At 49.8% G+C, this 24,447-nt stretch overlaps 1 protein-coding gene across 2 annotated transcripts in view; it reads right to left on the bottom strand.

Annotated features, from left to right (window-relative positions):
* fbxl13 (F-box and leucine-rich repeat protein 13) overlaps positions 1–24,447 on the bottom strand; it is a 444,736-nt gene that overhangs the window by 367,747 nt on the left and 52,542 nt on the right. For both annotated transcript variants that reach the window (XM_072471330.1, XM_072471332.1), the window contains exon 7: positions 13,740–13,849. In XM_072471330.1, coding sequence (XP_072327431.1) covers positions 13,740–13,849 — 110 coding nt within the window. The remainder of the gene's footprint in view (positions 1–13,739; positions 13,850–24,447) is intronic.

Here is a 24,447-nt window from a genome sequence, read left to right as displayed (position 1 = left end):
TACAAATCAGTCTTTGACTTGTTAGTGAGCAGTAGATGGTGAAACGCTGTGGCCATTAAGTTGGGGGCCATTATGTAACACTGACTTTGGCAGTTGAGCAGTTGGTTTGGATATGTTGGTTCAGTCTCTTAGCTGAATAATTTGCCCGGTTTCCTTTTCGACTGTGGCCTTGCTAACCTGCTTCTAGCAATCAGAGAGAGAGAAAGTATTTTCACCTGCAAGAGCAGGGGTGCTTAGACGTACTTTAGCTGTGACCCTCACAGCACACACAAGCACAGTGGAACTGGAACACTCTACGAGCACACAGAGAACAAAGTTGCAGTTGCTTTTTTCTTGTATATTCCTGGAAAGGGAAAACACAAACATATCTGGCTTATAACTCACAGGAGTTAGTTCCTGCTGCGATAATAATCATCTTCCATTCTCTCCACAGGAGATTACAATTCAGTTTGCATTGCATTTTTACTTTGAATTGTCTCGGTCTGAAAAAGGGTGTAAGATTCCATTGTCTCTCTCAGGACTGAGTATAGGTTGCGTAGGAACTCCAGAAAGTGGTTATTTTGCAGCCTCAGCCAGTTTTTGCTTGTATGTTTTAAACATGTCTTATTTAAACGTTCAATATGTCTGTACATAATTTTGGACAGTAATGCATGAAGTTGTTGAGGAACTGCTTGACCTCTATCCAAAGAAAGTCACCACAACACAGCAAGAATTTTGAATTTAGTCTCTTGGTGAAATTCAATCTTCCAGAGGGCAGACTTTGTGAGCTGGAAAATAAAGAAGCTCCTTTGATGACAAGCAAGCACAATGTCTTCATTAGTATGATGCTTAAATCAATGCTTCAGAAAGTCAGCACACATTATTGCATCATCCACCAAGGGTCCACCAAGAACAACTATGCACAAAGACCCTGGAGATGAGACATGTGATGGAGAAGATTCGCTCAAAGGTCATTTTCATAAGTTCCCAGGAGCTTAAAAAAAGACAGTTCTGAGCCTTTCTTGTAGAGGTAGACTCACAGCATGAGGGTATTGTTTACTTTAGCCAGGTGCATTGGTTCAGCAAGACGGCCGCACTAGCCAAATTCTGGGCAGTAAATGAAGAGATAAAACCTTCATGTCTGGCAAATGAAAAGACATGAGTTTCATGGACAATAATGAGTGGCTCAATTACTTGGTATTCCTAGTTGACATCACTAAGCTTTTTGCAGATCCGAATGCGAAACTGCAAGGAAAGGATCAGTTTGTCAATAGACTGTATGGGCTTGTCCATGTGTTCATTCAGAAGTTGGAATTGCTTCAGAAACAGTTCGCTGCGAAGAAAGTTGTCTCTGAGCTCACATCAAGGCATGCTGAGGCAAGCGAAGTATGGGCTGGAGCAGGGGGAAATATTTAGATACGTGCAGGTTTGAGATTTTGCCAGAAAGGAGATACAGAGCTTCCCGGTGGAGCCGGCCTCCACATTGCTGGAGGAGGTCCTGACGACAGGGGGACTGGAGAAGGGGATAGTGTCAGCGGTTTACGGAGCTATTTTGGGCGAGCAGAAGGCAGCACTGGAAGGGATCAAAGCAAAGTGGGAGGAAGAGTTGGGAGAGGATATGGAGGAGGGGTTCTGGTGTGAGGTGCTCCGGAGAGTGAATGTGTAACAAATCGTGCGCGAGGTTGGGGCTGATACAGCTGAAGGTGGTATACAGAGCACACCTCACGAGGGTGAGGATGAGCCAATTCTTTGAAGGAGTAGAAGATGTGTGTGAACGTTGCGGGGGGGGCCCCGCTAATCACGTTCATATGTTTTAGTCCTGTCCAAAGCTAGAGGATTACTGGAAGGAGGTATTTAGGGTAATTTCTAAAGTGGTGCACGTGAAACTGGACCTGGGCCCCCGGGTGGTCATATTTGGGGTGTCGGACCAGCCAGGGTTGGAAACAGGTGCGGAGGCAGATGTTGTAGCCTTCGCCTCGTTGATCGCCCGAAGGTGGAGCCTGATGGGGTGGAGAGCAACTTCTCCACCCTGTGCCCTGGCGTGGCGGAGGTACTTGTTGGAATTCTTGACTCTTGAGAAGGTTAAGTTTGAACTGAGTGGAAGGATGGAGGGGTTCTACAATTCACGGGCATTATTCATCATGCACTTTCAAGAACTGGGTAACATCGAACATTAGTTTGGGGGGGGGGGGGGGATAGGGTTGGGGGGAGGGGGCGGTGTGTGTTGATGGTGACTATGGGTGATTCCTGATTTCTTTTTGTCATTTATTTATGTGAACATGCGGGCTAATGTTTGGGGTTTGGTGGGAGGATGGGATCGTTGTTATTGATATGGGGATTGACATATTTGTTACTGATTATTGTTTGTTGTTGGTGGGTGTAAATTTGGGAGAAAATGTGAAAAAGGAGAATAAAAAGTATATATTTTTTAAAAAGGCAGGCTGAGGCAGTGGACTGAAAAGTATGCTGCATTGATTGGTGGCTTGAGAGATTAATTCAAGCACAGATTTGCAGATTTCAGAGGGCATTGCAATGAGATGAAGCTGTTCGCTGATCCACTTGGGACTGATGTCCCTGAAGTGTTCCAGATAGAGCTAATTAAGAATGACAATTTCCTAAAGAGAGCTTTTGGAAACCATGACCTTCTGTCATTTTACAGGTGTTATGTTTCCTCTGATTCATAACCAAGCCTGTCAAGAAATTACCATCGTTTCATTGAACTGTTTGGCAGCACATATTGCTGCAAACAGCGTTTTTTCACAAATGAAGAGCATCAAGTCAAAATCAAGATCACTGCTGACAGACAAGCATCGATCTGGAATACTCCACATTGGCACCTCAAGTGTACAAGCATTCACATTTTGTGAAAGCAAAAGCAATGCCAGATGGCTCACTGAGCCCATGTTCACTGTCCGTAGGAGAAGATTAGGTGATAAATTAGTCTTCTCGTGTAGACCTTACTCATAAAGGGGCAGATTTCTGATGCTCGAGATAAATTTCTAATCATCTGGTTGTTTCCCTTTCCTCCCAGAACTTGCACATGGGCACTGACAGTGAGTGAGGGAAGAATGGAAATGTGGTCCCTCGTGTAGCGAGGATATATTTTTTTAAATATAAACTTAGAGAACCCAATTCTTTTTTTTCCAATTAAGGGCAATTTAGCATGGCCAATCCACCTACCCCACACATCTTTTTGGGTTTGGGTAGACCCACGCAAACACAGGGAGAATGTGCAAACTCCACATGGACAGTGACCCAGGGCAGGGATCGAACCCTTTGCTAACCACTGCACCACCGTGCCGCCCATATAGAGAGGATAAACAAGAACACAGAATCAGGATCATTACTGACAGATGGGCATCAGGGGCAAAATTCTCCGGTATCGGCGCGATGTCCGCCGACTGGTGCCCAAAACGGCGCAAATCAGTCAGGCATCGCGCCGCCCCAAAGGTGCGGAATGCTCCGCATCTTGGGCGGGCCTTAAGGGGCTAGGCCGCGCCGGACGAATTTCTGCCCCGCCAGCTGGCGGAAAAGGCCTTTGGTGCCCCGCCAGCTGGCGCGGAAATGACATCTCCGGGCGGCGCATGCGCGGGAGCGTTAGCGGCTGCTGACGGCATTCCCACGCATGCGCAGTGGAGGGAGTCTCTTCCGCCTCCGCCATGGTGGAGACCGTGGCGAAGGCGGAAGGCAAAGAGTGCCCCCATGGAAACAGGCCCGCCCGCGGATCGGTGGGCCCCGATCGCGGGCCAGGCCACCGTGGGGGCACCGCCCGGGGCCAGATCGCCCCGCGCCCCCCCCCCCCCAGGACCCCGGATCCCGCCCGCGCCGCCTTCTCCTGCCGGTAAGGTAGGTGGTTTACTCTACGCCGCTGGGACAAGCATTTTAGCGGCGGGACATAGGCCCATTCGGGCCGGAGAATCGCGGGGGGGGGGGGCGGCAACCAGCGCGGCGCGATCGCGATTCCCGCCCCCGCCGAATATCCGGTGCCGGAGAATTCGGCAACCGGCAGGGCCGAGATTCACGCCAGCCCCCGCCGATTCTCCGACCCGGCGGGGGGTCGGAGAATCTCGCCACAGATCTGGGATACACCATGACGCTACATCAAGTACACAGGTAGGCACTGGCTTCTTGTAACAGGTGAAAACAGGGCAGATGTCTCACTGAATTAGTGCTCAATGTACAGCGAAGGAAAACAATGAGCTCGTCTCATCTGAAGCCTATTCTAAAAGTGTAAATTTTTATGTGCATTCATGGCAGGATATATTTGATTCTGTTCCCTTTCCTTCCCAAAACACACAGACATGCAAAAATACAAGTTAAAGTAGAGGAGGTTCACTTTTAGATACAGTGGGCGCGATTCTCCACTCCCACGCCGGTTGGGAGAATTGCCTGGGCCGCCAAAATTTCCCGTGACGCCGGTCCGACGCCCTCCTACGATTCTCCTAAGCGGCGGGAACGGCACGGTCGAGTTTCGCGGGACGCAGGCCGGAGAATCGCCCGAGACACCCAAAACGGCGATTCTTCGGCACCCCTGCTATTCTCAGGCCCGATTGGGCCGAAGTCCCGACGGCGTGACCCCAGTTCACGCCGTTGCCGTTCACACCTGCTTTTTAAAGTCGTGCTGGCTGACGCTGAGCAGGGAGGTGGTGAGCGTACTGTAGCGCAGCGCCCGGAGACCGGGTAGGCTTCCCTGAGAAGGCTGCGGCCAAAGGGGGGGTGCGGGAGAGCGTGCAGGTGGGGGGGGGGGGGGGGGGGGGGGGGGGGTGCGCGGGAGAGTGTGCAGGTGGGAGGGGGGGCGGGAGAGTGTGCAGGTGGGAGGGGGGGCGGGAGAGCGTGCAGGTGGGAGGGGGGGCGGGAGAGTGTGCAGGTGGGGGGGGGTGAGGGAGAGTGTGCAGGTGGGAGGGGGGTGCGGGAGAGTGTGCAGGTGGGAGTGGGGGCGGGAGAGTGTGCAGGTGGGGGGGGCGGGAGAGTGTGCAGGTGGGGGTGTGAGGGAGAGTGTGCAGGTGGGGGGGGGGGTGAGGGAGAGTGTGCAGGTGGAAGGGGGGTGCGGGAGAGTGTGCAGGTGGGGGGGGTGAGGGAGAGTGTGCAGGTGGGGGGGGTGAGGGAGAGTGTGCAGGTGGAAGGGGGGTGCGGGAGAGTGTGCAGGTGGGGGGGGTGCGGGAGAGTGTGCAGGTGGGAGGGGGAGTGAGGGAGAGTGTGCAGGTGGGAGGGGGGGTGAGGGAGAGTGTGCAGGTGGGAGGGGGGGGGCGGGAGAGTGTGCAGGTGGGGGGGGTGAGGGAGAGTGTGCAGGTGGGAGGGGGGTGCGGGAGAGTGTGCAGGTGGGAGTGGGGGCGGGAGAGTGTGCAGGTGGGGGGGGCGGGAGAGTGTGCAGGTGGGGGGGGTGAGGGAGAGTGTGCAGGTGGGGGGGGGGTGAGGGAGAGTGTGCAGGTGGAAGGGGGGTGCGGGAGAGTGTGCAGGTGGGGGGGGTGAGGGAGAGTGTGCAGGTGGGGGGGGTGAGGGAGAGTGTGCAGGTGGAAGGGGGGTGCGGGAGAGTGTGCAGGTGGGGGGGGTGCGGGAGAGTGTGCAGGTGGGAGGGGGAGTGAGGGAGAGTGTGCAGGTGGGAGGGGAGGTGAGGGAGAGTGTGCAGGTGGGAGGGGGGGGCGGGAGAGTGTGCAGGTGGGGGGGGGCGGGAGAGTGTGCAGGTGGGAGGGTGGTGAGGGCGAGTGTGCAGGTGGGAGGGGGGGCGGGAGAGTGTGCAGGTGGGGGGGGTGAGGGAGAGTGTGCAGGTGGGGGGGGAAAGAGTGTGCAGGTGGGGAGGGGGTGGGAGAGTGTGCAGGTGGGAGGGGGGGTGAGGGAGAGTGTGCAGGTGGGAGGGGGGTGCGGGAGAGTGTGCAGGTGGGAGGGGGGGCGGGAGAGCGTGCAGGTGGGAGGGGGGGCGGGAGAGTGTGCAGGTGGGGGGGGTGAGGGAGAGTGTGCAGGTGGGAGGGGGGTGCGGGAGAGTGTGCAGGTGGGAGTGGGGGCGGGAGAGTGTGCAGGTGGGGGGGGCGGGAGAGTGTGCAGGTGGGGGGGGTGAGGGAGAGTGTGCAGGTGGGGGGGGGGTGAGGGAGAGTGTGCAGGTGGAAGGGGGGTGCGGGAGAGTGTGCAGGTGGGGGGGGGGTGAGGGAGAGTGTGCAGGTGGGGGGGGTGAGGGAGAGTGTGCAGGTGGAAGGGGGGTGCGGGAGAGTGTGCAGGTGGGGGGGGTGCGGGAGAGTGTGCAGGTGGGAGGGGGAGTGAGGGAGAGTGTGCAGGTGGGAGGGGGGGTGAGGGAGAGTGTGCAGGTGGGAGGGGGGGGGCGGGAGAGTGTGCAGGTGGGGGGGGGCGGGAGAGTGTGCAGGTGGGAGGGTGGTGAGGGCGGGTGTGCAGGTGGGAGGGGGGGCGGGAGAGTGTGCAGGTGGGGGGGGTGAGGGAGAGTGTGCAGGTGGGGGGGGGAAAGAGTGTGCAGGTGGGGAGGGGGTGGGAGAGTATGCAGGTGGGAGGGGGGGGGGCGGGAGAGTATGCAGGTGGGGGGGGGGGGCGGGAGAGTATGCAGGTGGGGGGGGGGCGGGAGAGCGTGCAGGTGGGAGGGGAGGTGAGGGAGAGTGTGCAGGTGGGGGGGGTGAGGGAGAGTGTGCAGGTGGGAGGGGGGGTGGGAGAGTGTGCAGGTGGGGGGGGGTGAGGGAGAGTGTGCAGGTGGGAGGGGGGTGCGGGAGAGTGTGCAGGTGGGGGGGGTGAGGGAGAGTGTGCAGGTGGGGGGGGTGAGGGAGAGTGTGCAGGTGGGAGGGGGGTGAGGGAGAGTGTGCGGGGGGGGGTGAGGGAGAGTGTGCAGGTGGGAGGGGGGGTGAGGGAGTGTGCGCAGGTGGGAAGGGGGGTGAGGGAGAGTGTGGATGGTATCGTCCATCCGCGGATGCCACATGTCAGTCGCCCTGATATGGCAGGACGGTGACGAGGACACGGCCGCAGGGTGCGTTTTGCTGATGGGCACAGGCGAGTGGCAGACTGGTGAGCAGTACGGTGTGAAGTGACCGTTGGGCGCAGACAGTGACCAGGTGTTATGCTGGCTGCGTATCTGCAGCGCGACCAGGCCACCGGGGCACACAGGTATCCCCTGCAGCCCGGCTGGTGAGGTGTGGAAGAACCTCCGTGTAACATGTCATTTCTCTGCCCCCCACCACCCTCCTGCAGGTCACCATGTATGCCAACCAGACAGCGACGTTCACTACCATGGTTGGAGCCGCAGCTCTGGAGTTTGCCATCCGGCAGCGTAGAGTCGGACGGCCCACAGTGGCTGCAGATGCAGCGGTTGCCGGTGCAGCAGAGGGGATGGCCGCGGAGTGGCCAGTGGTCGACATGCAGGCCGCAGGCGCTCAGGACCCGAATGTACAGGGGTTGCTGAGGGGAACATTGACCTCCAGACGGCGAGGAATGCAGAGGAAGTGCTTGGGGGGGGAGCAGGAGGAGAAGGTGGAGCAGGAGGATCCACTGATGGTGGTGCCAGGGCGCCACAGGCGTCCAGTTAGGCTGAGGGTGTACCGTGACAGAATGTCGTTCGAGGCCCTACTGGACATCACATGCAGGAGGAGACTACGGTTCAGCAGGGAGACGGTCGCACATCTCTGCCAGCTCGTGGCGCACCTCGCACCACGTGGAATGGGAGGAGGACACGCGATACCAGTCTCCGTCAAGGTGACGGTGGCCCTAAACCTCTATGCGACCGGTTCCTTCCAGGCGCCGAGCGGGGACCTCTCCGGGATATCACAGGCATCGGTCAACAGGTGCATCAGGGCCGTCACCGACGCCTTGTACGCCATCGGGGACAGGTACATTCAATTCCCCGAGGACTGAGCACAGCAGGAAGCACGGGCACGTGGATTCGCCAAGGTGACCGGGATACCGATGGTCCAGGGTGTCATCGATGGTGTGCACGTCCCCATGCGCCTGCCTGCAGACAGCAGGGACGTGTTCATGAACAGGAAGGGCGCGTACTCCATGAACATTCAGGTGGTGTGCGACCCCCACATGAAGATCATGCACTTGTGTGCAAAGTACCCCGGCAGTGTGCATGACGCCTACATTCTGGCACAGTCGTTCATCCCCGCAATGTTCGATGGATGCCCCCCCCGGCCGAGGGGCTGGTTGCTGGGCGACAAGGGCTATCCATTGAGGTCATGGCTGCTGACGCCAATACGGAGGCCTCACACCAACGTGGAGAGCCTATACAACGAGGCACATGCAGCAACCAGGGGTGTGGTGGAGCGGTGCTTCGGGCTGCTGAAGATGCGCTTCAGATGCCTGGACCGATCAGGAGGGGCCGTGCAGTACTAACCCGACAGGGTCGGTCGCATAGTTGTGGTCTGTGCGCTGCACAACATTGCCATGCAGAGGGGAGATGACCTGGTGGAGGAGCCGGAGGGAGGACCCGACGGCACCGGAGCCAACGCAAACGAGGGGGATGGGGAAGAGGAGGATGCGGAGGATGAGGATGATTGTGCGCACCAGGTTGGGGGGAGGGGCGCAGGACACAGACACTGCCCGGCAGCTCGTTACGCCCAGGAGGCTGCGCGACGGCACCGCCGGGGACAGCGGGCACGCGACGCGTTGGTGGCCACACGGTTCACGCACTGTGGGGGTGGGATTCGCTGAAAACTGCCACTTGCAACGTCACTCCTGTACACGGGCACAACACAGCACCCACCACCTCCCCCCCTCCCCCCCCCCCCCCACCGCGTTCACGGCAACAATTCCACATCACCTTACCACTGCGGCACTACGGGATTGCACAACATTGATGATTGAGTAAGCGGGTGTGAACAGTGCCATGTTGAATGATGACAGCCCGCTCTGCGATGAGCTGTGTGCTCAGATTCACCAGCCAAGGTCTGACTCATGGCTATAGCTGAACCATGCACTCCAGTGGTCACAGCCTTCGTGATGGATATTTCACCACATGCCCGTGGGGTGGCTGGCGCTGGTGTACCGAGGACAACGGTGTCCGATTATGGGGGGGCGGGGGTGGTGGAAAAAGGGTCACCACATCCGGAACAGACCTTGAATGGCTCGTATACCACGACGCCAATCGGGTACCCTCCCGAGCCCCCTGGCACCGGACATAGCACACAGTCTTACAAGTCAAATTTAACAGTGCGTTTATTCATGTGGTGAACATAGGTGCCCTATTCCCTACAACTAAACTGTGCCCTGCATCTGTGCCAACTTCTTACGTGCCTAACGACTTTGCCTTACAGGCCCTACCACTACGTCTAGGTGTGTTCCCAGATGGTACAGCAGGAGTGGAGGTGGACTGCTGTGAATCACGCCCTTCGACATGGCTCCCCTTCGGCATGCGTTTCCTGGGGCAGCCCGGCTTCGATGGGCCAGGCTGCTCTGCTGGCGTGCTGAATGGCATGGTGCCACCCTGACCTGCCCGCTCCCCACCAGATGCGCCAGGGACGGAACGGGGGGAGGCCGAGTGTACCGGAACATCCCTTGGTGGAGCTACTGGGACGAGCCCCAGAACCTCCTCCTCCCTCGGGGAGCCTGGTGGCCCCCGGGCCTCACTGTGGGACGGAGATGCGCTCGGAGACATGCCCCGTCGTACCCCCAACACCTGGCGCTGCCTGTCCTGGAGGCCTGCAGCAGTATCGACCACGGTCCGAATGTTCGCCGAGACGGGGCCCAGGGAGTGCCACATTCCTGCCAAGGTCTGTGCGATCTCGACCTGTGAGTGCGCAACGCCATCCATCACGTGCGCCAGGCAGTCTATGCTCTCCGCGATCGACTGCTGGGACTGAGCCATCGCTTGCTGGGACCGGGCCATGGCATGGTGAGACTCAGCGAGGGCCCGGAGAGCGGCGGCAAAGTCGTGTTGGCTCTGTGAGATGGCTGCCTGTGAGAGGGCAGCCCGCTCCTGGGCCATGGATGACGCGTGCACGTGAAGCCCAACGCCTTGCAGAACCTGACCCATGGCCAAAATCCCTTCACCCATTGCCTCCACCGCGGACGCCACCCGTGCGGTGTCGGCCTGGGTGGCTGCGATGAGCGGCACCACTCCCTGCTCCTGGACGTGGATAGACTCCTCCAGCTGCGTGTGCAGGTCCTGGAAGATAGCCCTCATCCCGTTACTCAGTCCCTGGGTGTCCATGCGCATCGGTTGTCCGGGTGGGTCAATTACACCCAGGAACCCGGGAACCGTCTGGGTGGCAGCTGGTTGCTGGGCCTGGGCTGCCCTCCTACCGTCCAGCCCCTCGGCTGCTCCAAACTCCACCTGCTGTACCGGCTCGGCTGTGGGGTGCGCACCAGACTGTGACCCGGGAGCCTCATCACTTATCTGCCCAACTGAGGTGAGTGTCTCTGCGATGGTGAACGGTGTGGGAGACAGCAGTGCCGCAAGCTCGAGGTCATCATCCGTCAAGACGTCTGGTGTGGACTGGTCCCCCTCATGGCCCGGCGCAAGCTCCATGCGGGCCATGTCGTCTTGACCTCCAGTTCGATCCAGCGGGAGTGTGGCCGTGATGTGGGCTTCGGCATGACTGTCCACCCTGTGCCCCCGACTAATGTCTGTCCCGGAGGTCTCAGCATCCCGGTCCTGTGTCCCAGACTGTGAGGTCTGCCCTCCTGTCCGACCAACTGCCAACCTCTGGCGTGCATCCCTGGGTGCCGTTGCGGTGGGTGGCGTTGCGCTGCTTCCTGGGCGAGACGTCCCTGAAGGTTCAGCCGATGGCCTTGGGGAACATAAAAGATTCGGGGTTCGTTAGACACGGTGGCCCGGGTGTATGGTGGTGGTGGGTGCACAGTGTGAGGGGGGATGGGATCTGGGGTGCAGTGGCCAGAGTGTGAGGGGGGATGGGATCTGGGGTGCAGTGGCCAGAGTGTGAGGGGGGATGGGATCTGGGGTGCAGTGGCCAGTGTGTGTGAGGGGGGCGATGACGGGTTGGGGGTGGAGAGGACATGCAGGGTTCTCACACTTGCTTCTGCGCCTCCGACCTGGCATGGCGCGATCTCCGGGTGGCAGATCCCCCAGCGAGGTCCAGGGCCCTCTGCTCGTGAATGGTTAGGGGGTGCAGGACCGGAGAACCCCCTCCGGTTCTCATGCGCTCCTGCTGGTTATGCGCTGTCTTGTCCGGGGGGGGGGGGGGTCGGATAAAGCATCACCATTAGGCGGGTATCATCAGGGCATGCAGATATTGACAACATTGTTGCTGGTTCAGGAGACAGCACGCCATGGGTTCGCTCCAGGGGGGTCCCGGGGTTCATGTGGGTTGGGTAGATAGTTGGGCACCGTGACCCCCCCAAACCCCCTGACCCCCCAACATTGCCCCTGATGCCCCAGACCCCCCAACACTCCCAACACCCCCCCCAACCCCCGTGACCCCCCCAAACCCCCTGACCCCCCCAACATTGCCCATGATGCCCCAGTCCCCCCCCAACACTCCCAACGCCCCCCCAACCCCCCGTGACCCCCCCAAACCCCCTGACCCCCCCCAACATCGCCCCTGATGCCCCAGTCCCCCCCAACACTCCCAACGCCCCCCCCCAACCCCACTTCCCCCCCGCCCCCCCCCCCGTGCCGGGGGGGGAGGGGGGGGGAGCCTGGGGACACCCTCATGGCACTTACCCTGGCAGCCCGGGTGAGGTCGTGCAGCTTCTTGCGGCACTGCTCCCCCGTCCGGGGGGTCTGCCCCACAGCACTGACTGCAGTGCCCACCTCCGCCAGCCGCGCCTCACCGCTCTGGATGGCTGGCGATGCCCACGTTTTGGGCAGAGGGTGTCCCTTCTCCGCTCCACCTTATCCACCAGGGTGTCCAGGTCCGTATCCCGGAACCTCGGTGCGGCTCTTCGGGGCTCAGCCATCTCCTCAGTTCTCCTCCGGGTCCTCTGTGCGCGGTTCGCGCAATTTATGACGCAGCGGTGCGTCATTCGGGCGTCGCACGGTGACGACGCGGCCTTCGTGGAACGCCCCCCCCGAGGTTCTCGCGGCCCCGATCCTAGCCCTTTTTCGGGCCCTCAATCGGTTGGGATCGGGGCCGTTCCGCGCCGTCGTGAACCTCGACGGCGTTCACGACGGCGCGGCCACTTCGGCGTGGGAGTGGAGAATCACGCCCATGAAGATTCAACAAGAAAAGTTGGGATGTATGTTTATCTTTTTAAAAATATTTTATTACCTTTACATGTGGTACCTTTGAGCACAATAAAAGCCAAAACCCTGCTTGTTTAAACTCCAGAAAGTGCATTTGATTTCTTTGCAAACAGCACATAAATACTTAAGTATATACACTGAATTAGTACATTCGTCCTTGAATACTTAGGTGGTGGATGGGGTGGTAATCACGTGGGCTGTTTGACCTGGCTGGTGTCAAGCTTGTGGAGTGTTGTTGGTGCTGTACTCATCCAGGCAAGTGGAGAGTGCTCCATCATACTCCTGACTTGTGCTTTGTAGATAGTAGACAGGCTTTGGGGACACAGGAGGTGAGTTACTCCCCACAGCATTTCCTGCCTCTGACCTACTCTTCTAATCAGAGTATGCACATGGCAGGTCCAATTCAGGTTCGTTCTGATCAATGGTAACCTTCCAGAAGATAGAATAGAATAGAAGATAGAATTTACAGTGCAGAAGGAGGCCATTCGGCCATCGAGTCTGCACTGGCTCTTTTGAAGGAGCACCCCTACCACCCTGTCCCCATTACCCAGTAACCCCACCCAACATTCAGGGCAAATTTGGATACGAAGGGCAATTTATCATGGCTAATCCACCTAACCTGCACATCTTTGGACTGTGGGAGGAAACCGGAGCTGCCGAGGAAACCCATGCAAACACGGGGAGAATGTGCAGACTCCGCACAGCAGCTCCCAAGCAGGAATCGAACCTGGCACCCTGGAGCTGTGAAGCAATTGTGCTAACCACTATGCTACCGTGCTGCCCAAACGATGGTTTCCATTCAACTTTTAGTTCAAGGTTTTTTATTGAATTCAAATCTCACCTCTCTGCCGTGGCGAGATTTGAACCTGGGTTCCCGGAGCATTACTCTGGGTCTCTGGTTTACTAGTCCAGTGACAATACCACTACGCCACCACCTCCCCGTATAGGAATGCTGATAGTGCGGGATTCATTGATGGTAATGTAATTGAATGTCAATGGGAGATGGTTAGGTCTCTCTTCTTGGAGATCATTATTTCCTGGCATTTGTGTGGTGCATAAGTTCCCTTCAACTTATCAGCTCAAGCTTGAATATTGTCCAGGTCTTGTTGCATATGAACACAGACTGCTTACTGCTTCAATATCTGAGGAGTTACAAATGGTAATGAACATTGTGTAATCACCAGTTCTGATCTAATAAGGGAGGGAGGGAGGGTCATTGATGAAGCAGCTGAAGATGTTTTGGCCGAGGACACCAGTTGAGCCCTTACTTCCATACGAAAAAGAACCAACGCCTCTTTCACGTGCTCAGGTTTGGGCACTCAACATATATTTCCTTCCCTATAATAGTATGGTGAAACAAGAACTTCCAACTCAAAATGAACATTAATTTCTTTGCCTGCCATATTGGAGGATTAGGAGTCTAGTTTAGCACTTGACAAACAAGCACTGCACACTCAAAATTCTAGGCTGTGATGTTTACTGTGTGGTTTTCAAATTGTTTTGCTTATGTTTGTCATTGTCCATGTTTATATGACTGAAACAATTAACTTAAATCAGTGAAGACTTGCAGGTATGATGGTTATAGATTTAAATATAATATAAATATACGCAGTAAATGATGATTAATTACCTGAAAATACTCTCGGGTACTTTTCGAATCTTTAGCCAAAGTACTCCACTCTTTTAAAATGATCTTCAACAAAAGTTGGTCACTGACATGCTGTAAATGTTTCACTGCCACTAGAATAAGAATATATCATAAGAATGTGATGTTACATTGGTATATGTGTAATATTTCAACCCTCAATAAGATTGCAGCATTGCAAAAAGTTTTAAATGATCTGCCCCAAAACTACATGTGATTGTAGGATTTATAATATCACATATACGCAAGAACACATTTATGGGAAGTTACAAGTCACTAATTACGTAAGTGCCATTTTAGGAGCAGGCAAGGACTAACTGCTCTCCAACGATAACATTGCGGGTGCAGGAATCGCAATCTGATAACTGCCTCATTTGGTGATGCCCATAACATGGCACAGCATTCATGGGTCATTGTCCACAATAAGAATAATCTTCCTTTAAATCACAACCAGATATTAAGATAATCCCCATCACCCAAGCGATAATGGCAATTGACGTTTTCACATTTGATTATGCACATGCACTGAGATGGATATAGGAATTTCAGATATATATTATACTATATGTATTTGGGGCAATAAGGGTTAAAGCCTGGATTAATGTGTGTATGCATCTGCTGCAGTAATTTTTTTACAGTCCTGGTTTAAAGACAGACACTTTGGCTGCAGAGGTGCAATTAAAGCATCGTAAAAGTAAGGTCAGTGTTATTTCAAACCATGCTTACGTTTACACAGAAAGACCTAATGGGTTTTTGTTATGATTTCTGGGGAATAGATAATTAGAGATCTTGGGTTTAATCAAGTCATGAGATTTGAGTAGGTAGAGGAAGGAACTACGTCTGTAGCAGGCAGAGGTTTAGCTTAGTTCTCTGGAAGCTGTGAGCAGTTTCAGCAGAAGGTGGTCAGAGATGCAGTATTAAAATATTCAGTTAGAGTCACCTACATCTACATCATGTTTAGTTAGTGTAGTGCACCCCGGTGTGTCCCTACAAATCTGCTTATGATTTTGCAGTATCCTTATAAGATCTTTTTGTTGATCGTCTTTTAAATAGGCAAAACTAAATAAGCAAATTCTGTAACTAATTGGTCTAGGCCTTTAAGTCTCACCTCCACCCTCAGTAGTATCCTTCTTGGTCTGAGAAAGAGATCTCGGATTATTTCCAGCTATCCATTCATTACTTTGGCTACCTCCCTACCTTTCACTCTCCACTTCCCATCCTTTTCAATATTATGGGGTGATAGATCAAAGGTTTAAATTAATGGATCACTCTTAATCATCAGCCATTATTGCTACTTGTCTAGCAGTCTAATCCTTTGGTCTTCAACATAAGTTCTTATCATAGAAGGTACTGAATTCTTAAATTCTTACAAGAGAATTACTTCTCTCGGAGCCTCAGTGCCCATATCCACCTATTAAAATTGTTCCGCTTAACCCTTTCAATTTCATCATCTGTCCCAGCTATTTCCTTAAATTCAAAAACCTTTGCCTATATGCCTTCGGAACTAATACATATGCACCTAGAATAGCCTTTTTTACCTCACCGTAATCCTTAGAAACCCCCTTTTTCTGTGTCCACCCTGTCAATTTACTTTGCATGGGTAATGTCCACTTTTACTTCTACCACTCCATTTGGGTTTCTATTTTTTCAAATGCTATGAAAAATGCCTCTCATACCTTTTCTTAAACTTTTGGTAGGATTCGTATAAACTTAAACATATCCTCATTGGGTTCTGTTCTAGGGTTAAGCTCCCCTCTAGTTCCTGGCAATTTCCAGTGCTTTAAGCTTGAACTCTCTCTTTTCCTTTTTCCCCTCTCTTTAATTCCACCTTCCTTATTTCAATTTCCATTTAAATTTCTATCACCTTCCTTTTGCTGCATTTCGAATTGTTTCATTTGTAACTGGATCTTAGCTAATCCCACTGATTTTTGACATGACCCAAGCTGTGTTTCTGGCATCTCTTTCAAATTTAAATGCTGAGCGACCACTTTAATTATCTCCAAAGGCCTATCTTTCGCCGGCACCTCTATTTTTAATTCACTTGTCAATTCAATTAGCTTGTCTTTTTGAAGTCCCTATAAATAAAGCAAAAGCAGGTCCTACACACAAAGAAAAGCCGTAGCAGCTTCCAGAGCCATCCTGCTAAATTATTACAAACCTGATGTCTCTTTTTAATAAATGCCGTATATGTCGTCCCCAAATCATTACTGCCTCCCATTCCAAAGATCCCAGGACGTTGCTCCCAAACTATGTGTTGACACCCTGGACCAGTGCACGGTCAAATCCAGCCCACTTGACCCAGAGTTGCAAAATTCCGAGGTCTTCAGCTGCCCAATAACAGGTCGCCAGGTTTGTAAATTTAAGCACAATGAATTTTTTGTTATTAACAGTAACTATAAATAAATAGGCAACAAAATGGTTAACTACTATCTAATCTCTAATCACCACCCTTTTAACTCACCCCACCCTCTATACACATACACACACAGACAAACAAACAAAGAGGAAAGAGGGGTGTAAAATAATGATGAAAGTAAAAGGATAAGTGGCTTTATTTCAGATGGATGTCTTCCAGTTAGTTTCCCATTCAGGCTAGGCTTTCAGATGGATGTTATCTTTTCATTCAGATTATAATGGTTTTCACTGTAGACTCACAGAATAGCATGTACGCCAGCATTCGAGTGAGAGAGACAGCTTTTCTTATAATAATAATAGCTTATTGTCCCAAGTAGGCTTCAATGAAGTTACTGTGAAAATCCCCTAGTCGCCACATTCTGGCGCCTATTCGTGGAGGCCGGTACGGGAATTGAACCCACGCTGCTGGCCTTGTTCTGCATTACAAGCCAGCTGTGCTAAATCAGCCCCTAGGATCATTAACAAACTATTTATTAATTTTTATAAATGACCTGGAGGAGGGCGTAGAAGGATGGGTGAGTAAATTTGCAGATGACACTAAAGTCGGTGGAGTTGTGAACAGTGCGGAAGGATGTTACAAGTTACAGAGGGACATAGATAAGCTGCAGCGCTGGGCTGAGAGGTGGCAAATGGAGTTTAATGCAGAAAAGTGTGAGGTGATTCATTTTGGAAGGAATAACAGGAAGACAGAGTACTGGGCTAATGGTAAGATTCTTGGCAGTGTGGATGAGCAGAGAGATCTCAGTGTCCATGTACATAGATCCCTGAAAGTTGCCACCCAGGTTGAGAGGGTTGTTAAGAAGGCGTACGGTGTGTTAGCTTTTATTGGTAGAGGGATTGAGTTTCGGAGCCATGAGGTCATGTTGCAGCTGTACAAAACTCTGGTGCGGCCGCATTTGGAGTATTGCATGCAATTCTGATCGCCGCATTATAGGAAGGATGTGGAAGCATTGGAAAGGGTGCAGAGGAGATTTACCAGAATGTTACCTGGTATGGAGGGAAGATCTTATGAGGATAGGCTGAGGGACTTGAGGCTGTTTTCGTTAGAGAGAAGAAGGTTAAGAGGTGACTTAATTGAGGCATACAAGATGATCATAGGATTGGATAGGGTGGACAGTGAGAACCTTTTTCCTCGGATAGTGATGTCTAGCACGAGGGGACATAGCTTTAAATTGAGGGGAGATAAATATAAGACAGATGTCAGAGGTAGGTTCTTTACTCAGAGAGTAGTAAGCGCGTGGAATGCCCTGCCTGCAACAGTAGTGGACTCGCTAACACTAAGCGCATTCAAATGGTCATTGGATAGACATATGGACGATAAGGGAATCGTGTAGATGGGCTTCAGAGTGGTTTCACAGGTCGGCGCAACATCGAGGGCCGAAGGGCCTGTACTACGCTGTAATGTTCTATGTTCTAAGAGGAAAAGATGAATATATGAAGTCACTTTTGGGTTTTTTATCTAGAGTTTAAAGAACTGGTGTAGGGAAAAAGGCAGATTCTGAGATATATTAACAGAACAATGGTCTAACAATCATCCTAATCCCAAAACCCACCCTCCACCCAGACAGACACACACAACAGGAATGGGGGGGAATGCTTTCAACTGAAAAAAGGGATTAATAGTTAAGAGATTGTTCTTTGCTGCCAACATAGCTCTTTGTAGCCAGCGACCTCCTGATCAGGTATCCAATCAGAAACTATAGGTTGTGGAAAGCGCTCTATGTCAACTTTAATACAGAAGAACATTTGTTTTTCTTACTCTTCTCTATTAGTCGAAACATGCCTTCAATGGGTTCATTAAATTTGTTATGGAAATCGTATATGTGTGATTGGCAACCAGCTTCAAAATTATGTTCTTCACTCATTTCCTGCATTACAGACTTTCTCTTTACATTGTTCCAATCAACACCAGACAAATAAATTTGCACCAAGGGAGCTTTTCTCTCTTTACTCAAATCATTTTATCTTCTGCATAGGTTCATATTCTTCCCTTTGACGCTTAGAAAATGGAACCTTCATTTTCACTTTAGAACATAGAACATACAGTGCAGAAGGAGGCCATTCAGCCCATCGAGTCTGCAGTGACCCACTTAAGCCCTCACTTCCTCTCTATCTCCGTAATCCAATAACGCCTCCAAACCTTTTTGGACACTAAGGGAAATTTATCATGGCCAATCCACCTAACCTGCATGTCTTTGGGCTGTAGGAGGAAACCGGAGCACCCGGAGGAAACCCATGTAGACATGGGGAGAGCGTGCAGACTCCGCATAGACAGTGTCAGAGCGGGGAATCAAACCTGGGACCCTGGCGTTGTGAAGCCACAGTGCTATCCACTTGTGCTACCGTGCTGCCCAAATCAAATTTCACACCTTCCGGGGTTTTAACCCAGTCCTCAGGGCATTCCTCTGGGTTTCTGGATTACTAGTCCAATGACAATACCACTCACTACGCCACTGCCGTCCCACAATTTGTTCACAAATTTCTCCAAATAGGTGTGTACTGTCTTATTATTTAGCATGAACTTATTTGTTCATGCTAAATTGCCCCTTAATTGGAAAAAACGAATTGGGTACTCTAAATTTTTTTTTTTTTTTAAATGGTGTGAACGTCGGAATCGCTTTGTTATCTGCTGGGAAAATGCTAGCAGAAGTAATGCTTGCTCTATCAGAAATGAAGCGCAGGAGGGTACGATATCCCGATACTAAGAATACATCCATTGCAAAGCTATTCCAGACCGTGGTGAGAGTGTCGCAACCCTTATCTCCGCAATCCTTCTTACACCCTCCCACGACCCATCCAAGGGTTGCGATCCACACTTTGTAAAACCTTGCTCTACGGGAATTAGATTCCCCTTCACTTTCTTGTTACTGGCAAATCAGCAGCCAAATCATTATCCAAAATAAAATCTACCCCATTCAATAGGTAAACTAGGAACAATTGCCACAGTAACAATTCCGTTTATTAAGTGAGTTCATAAATTGACTTTACACAAGGGAACACATTCATAAATCCTATTGATGTCCTCTACAGATATGTTTTTCTTCATCAAATCATCTGGAACATATCAATGACTGATCTGCCCCAATATTTCTTAAAATATTAATTTGTTTACTTGTTTTGTTGGAGGAGTAAGGGGACACTTCTCCCTTTGAGACAAAACCTCTAAAACTTCCAATAGCTAACTCACTTTGGCAGAAGTCAAGGAAGAACTCCCTGGACTATCCTGAGCTTATCCCACTTGATAGTAGGTTCGAAAGAAACACATTTCATTTGCACTATTGGTACTGTCTTAACACCCATTTCCCAAAGACAACTTTGTACTTATTACTGTCACACGTTCAGCAATGGGTATTGACATGCCCTGTTTTATAGCAATAAAGGCATGTTAGTTTCTTTTCATCACTTTTACCCTCTACGTTATCATTTTTCTTCACTGGAACAGTTCCTTCCTTCTCTATAAAATTTTGACTCCTTCTATCCTTCCAGCTTCCCTGTGAGTTTACAAATAGAGATCCACTGCCCCCTAACTGCCTATGTGATATATCATACCATCTGCCAGAACCATTGCTTCCTTTATCGTTTTAGAAACTATGAAGTAAAGTCGCCATAGTCCCAGGTGACCATCAACTGCTTTCCCCTTTGAGGGGGAGAACTGACTGGTGGTGATTTAACCTGAGGATCACCACACCTTAAGAGAGGAGCATGGTACTACAATCCCAGACCAGACCCCAACAATGGCTAGGATACTGGACCAAAATCCAAATATTTGAGTTTATTTGTAAGACTATGCAGAAAGAATGCTTCACTCCAGGAGTCATTGCATGAAAAAAATAGGGATTTGGTATTTCTAAAACAAAACTTTATAATGAATGTAATATTAAACATTTTAACTTCACACCCAAAAAATACAGCTCACAATTACCCCTTAATACTACTACTCAATTTCCCATTAAACAACAAGAAACATATAGTGCTGGATTCTCTGGAAAAAGTTCTAAGTGTGGTAGCGAGCGGGAATTGCAGCGAGCTTCCCGGCGCTCGGCCCAGGGAGGCCAGCAACACAATTCAACGTTAATTGGTCCACTTAACGATGCCTCATGGGCTTCTTGCCGCAAATAACTCCTCGCCAACTGATTTGCAGGCACCGCATTCGCTAGACCCCAGCTAACAAGATCAAGCAGCACTTAAACTGCACTTGCCCAGTATTGGATTTAACATTTATTTAGGGGTTCCTTTAAGAAAATCAACTAAATCTATATTGGAGAATAAAATGATTCTTGAGAAATTACTGAGCCTGCAGGAACATGATCAAATGATTTAAAAATGACAGAACTATTGAACCGTGACCATGACTCTCTGTAGATACTTACAAATGTTTCAAAAGATGTACTATACAAACATGCCTAAAGGAGCGATACAAAGGTACATTCAACAAATCTGCAACAATATAGTAATAATAGTATAGCTAGTGTTATGGGCGAGGTGTTTTCAGAACTCCAAAATGTATCATGGAGTTCAACCAACCTCTCCCTTTAATGGATTTGTTGCTTTTCCTAGCACACGGCTTTTTCCCTAGGTGTGGGATTACAATTATGGACACGTGGGTTTTTAAACACAAAACACTGTTTATTCCATGAACTCAACTTAACATCTTAAATAAACATTGGATCTCTTAACATCCCTTACTTGAAAGATAACTCCAAAAATATTACAACAGTACAAAATTCCTTAAAATGTTCCTTCAAACTTCCAAGAGACTTAACCCCTTTAAATAAAATCACATCAGGTTAAAGACTTTACTTTAAATCACCCAAATGATCCAGAGATGGTCTTTTATGGCAGAAACCCAGCTCACTGCAAAACACAGACACACACCCAGCTCTTTTCCTCCAAACTGCAAAACACAGACACACACCCAGCTCTCTGATATCACTGTTTTCCTAAAGGTACATTGCTTAAACATCTTAAAGGTACTCTGACATGACACCTCCCCCAAGAAAAAAAACCCCATCAACTTCAAGATGGTTTCATTTTTCACTTTTGAACCATCCACTAAGAAATGTACACAGTAAATATACCTATTCGTTTTTTAAAAAAACAACACATGCAAACAGGTATAATAATATAGTCCATTTTTCTTTGTTCTTCTTCCTCCAACCGAAATCTTTCTCGATTGACAGTCTCTTTGATCTACTCCTCGGCATTTCTCTTTAGAATCTGATACTTTAGTTCAATCTGACCACAGAGTCCCTTGCAATTCTCCAATACAGGAGCATTGGTGATCACAGCTTTCAGGCAGTTAAATGCCTGTTGAAAGTCCGCTATCCATTGACATTTTTTACTTTTCTTCAGCAATTCCATCAGTGGAGTAATCAGGCCACAAATCTTTTGCACAAAGGGTCGATCAAATTCATTCATGCTAAGAGATTGCATTATTTCCCTTCGTCTTGAAGGTATCGGAAACTCCGCAAGGAAAGTGATTCGGGCTTCTTCAAATTCACTTTCGGCTAGGTTCATCACCAAACCCGCCTCCTGAAGTCGGTCGAAGAACTCAATACGATGCTTTAAATGTTCTTTCCATGTCTGGAAGTTGGAAATAAAAGCAGATTGACCCACTTTTGCAATACAATCCTTCAATGGTGGGACAGGATAAGAGTCCGTTCTTGTAACTGCATTCACCTTTCTATAGTCCACACAACCGTTGGGTACCGTCTGGTTTAGGTACCATCACTATGGGTGAGCTCCATTGGCTCCACTATGGGTGAGAATCATTAAAACCTCATTTTTCTCTCCTTCCCTTTCAAAGTACCTTTTAAGCATATTCACATGACACACTCGGTGATTCTTCCTTCTATCTGGTGTTTTTACCACATAGTTCACCTCACTTCATTTCCTTTCAATCTGATACGGTCCACAAAACCTAGCTTTTAAAGGCTCCCCTACCACTGGTAACAAGCCTACTTGTGACAATAAGCGATTTTCATTTCATTTTCAATAGTGTAATTTCCGATTTCTCACCCATCAATTTTTCCTTAATCAATTTAAGTGGTCCTCTTACCTCATGACCAAAAAGTCGTTCAAAAGGACAAAATTTGGTAGGCTCATTAGGTGCATCCCGAATTGCAAACACTACGAATGGGATTCCTTTATCCCAATCCTCTAGATAATCTTGACAATATGCCCTCAACATTGTCTTTAATGTCTGATGCCACCTTTCTAACGCTCCCTACGATTCTGGATGGTACGCGGTTGATTTAAATATTAAATTGTTTTATTCCTAAGCTATCCATAACTTCTTTGAATAACTTTGAAGTAAAATTTGTTCCTTGATCTGATTGAATTGCTGTGGGTAGTCCATATCTAGTAAAGAATTTAAGTAACTCCTCCACAATCCTTTTAGCTGTAATATTACGTACTGGAATGGCCTCTGGAAACCTAGTAGACACATCCATTAGTCAAAAGATATTGATTCCCACTTTTTGTTTTAGGAAGCGGTCCTACACAATCGATTAGGACCCTTGTAAAAGGTTCCTCAAATGATGGAATGCGTATTAAGGGTGCTGGTTTTATCACTGCTTGGGGTTTCCCTATCACTTGACATGTGTGACATGATTGACAAAATTTAACTACATCTTTATGCAGTCCAGGCCAATAAAAATGTTTCTGGATTTTAGCTTGAGTTTTCCTTATTCCCAAATGACCTCCCACTGGTACCTCATATACAACTCTCAACACCTCCTTTCTATACCCTACCGGCAATACAACTTGATGAACTTCTGCCCACTTTTCATCCGCCTGCATATGTACAGGTCTCCATTTTCTCATCAAGACATAATTTTTACGGTAATAACACTCTGGTATACTCTCAGATACCTCCTCCGTATATGCTTCCTGATATAATCCGTTTTATTTCTACATCTTTCTGTTGTAACTCCGCCAATTTTCCTGAACTAAAAATATCCGCCTCATCCTCCACCTGTTCTTTTTTTTTCAACCATCTGATCAAAAACCATTTCTGATAATTGCACTTCAACTTCATCTTCACTCTTTGATTTCTCCTCTTGTCTTAACCTATGACTTTGCGACCTTGTTACGACACAATCCGGAAAAATCCCAGGATATTCGTCCTTCAACACTTCAGTTGACTGATTTTCCAATGGCTTATCAACCACAGTAGGCATCACTCCCACCTGCGATCCATTACCCAAGATAAACTGTATTCCTGGACAAGATAGTTAATCTATTACTCCTACTACCACTTCACCACTCTTCACTGGACTTTCCAACCTTACCTTATATAATGGAACGCTACTCCTCTCACCCTGAATTCCACATATCACCACCTTTTCTGGCAACATTCTTCCCAAACTACATAATTCCTCATCTCTTACCATTAAAGATTGACTCGCCCCTGTATCTCTTATAATTGTGACTTCTTTACTTGCTCCTCCTGATACACATGAGTAAACTTTACCCATACAAGTAAATTCTTTAAAGACATCTGGCACCTTCTTAACAATTATTTCTTGAACAGGCAGTACAATCGTTTGCACCTCCTTCGCTTCCCTTGGGCTTTCCTTTACCACTCTAACAAACCCCATTGTCTTATCCTGTCTTACCACATCAGTCTTCCCAGTGCTTTTCTTCAACCACCAACACTGTGACTTTACATGGCCTAGTTTATTACAGTGAAAACATTTGAAATTTTTCATTTCTTTTTCACCCTCCTGGATTTCTTTTTTAATCTGAGGTACACTCTCTTTATTGTCCCCCATCAGATCACCTTTACCTTTACCACTTGAGTGTTTCTCATGTCCCCAGTTTCTATCCCTCACCAGCTGAAACTGATGTCGGAAACCAATCTTTGATTTCTGAACTAATTCATAATCATCTGCCATTTCCGCTGCTAATCTTGCAGTTTTAACCCTCTGTTCTTCCACATGAGTTCTCACTACATCAGGAATTGAATTTTTAAACTCCTCCAAAAGTATAATTTCTCTGAGAGCTTCATACGTTTGGTCTATTTTCAAAGCCCTTATCCACCTATCAAAATTACTCTGTTTGAGCCTTTCAAACTCCATGTATGTTTGACCAAATTCTTTCCTTAAATTTCTAAACCTTTGTCTGTAAGCTTCAGGCACTAGCTCATATGCACTTAAGATGGATTTCTTCACCTCCTCATACGTTCCAGATACCTCCTCCGGTAGTGATGCAAACACTTCACTAGCTCTACCTACCAGCTTTGTTTGAATCAGTAACACCCACATGTCCTGTGGCC

This window comes from Scyliorhinus torazame, chromosome 13 (assembly GCF_047496885.1).
Source record: "Scyliorhinus torazame isolate Kashiwa2021f chromosome 13, sScyTor2.1, whole genome shotgun sequence".
Lineage (NCBI taxonomy): Eukaryota > Metazoa > Chordata > Chondrichthyes > Carcharhiniformes > Scyliorhinidae > Scyliorhinus > Scyliorhinus torazame.
Note: the sequence above shows the minus strand (reverse complement) of the source record. Positions and strands in the feature narration are given on the sequence as shown.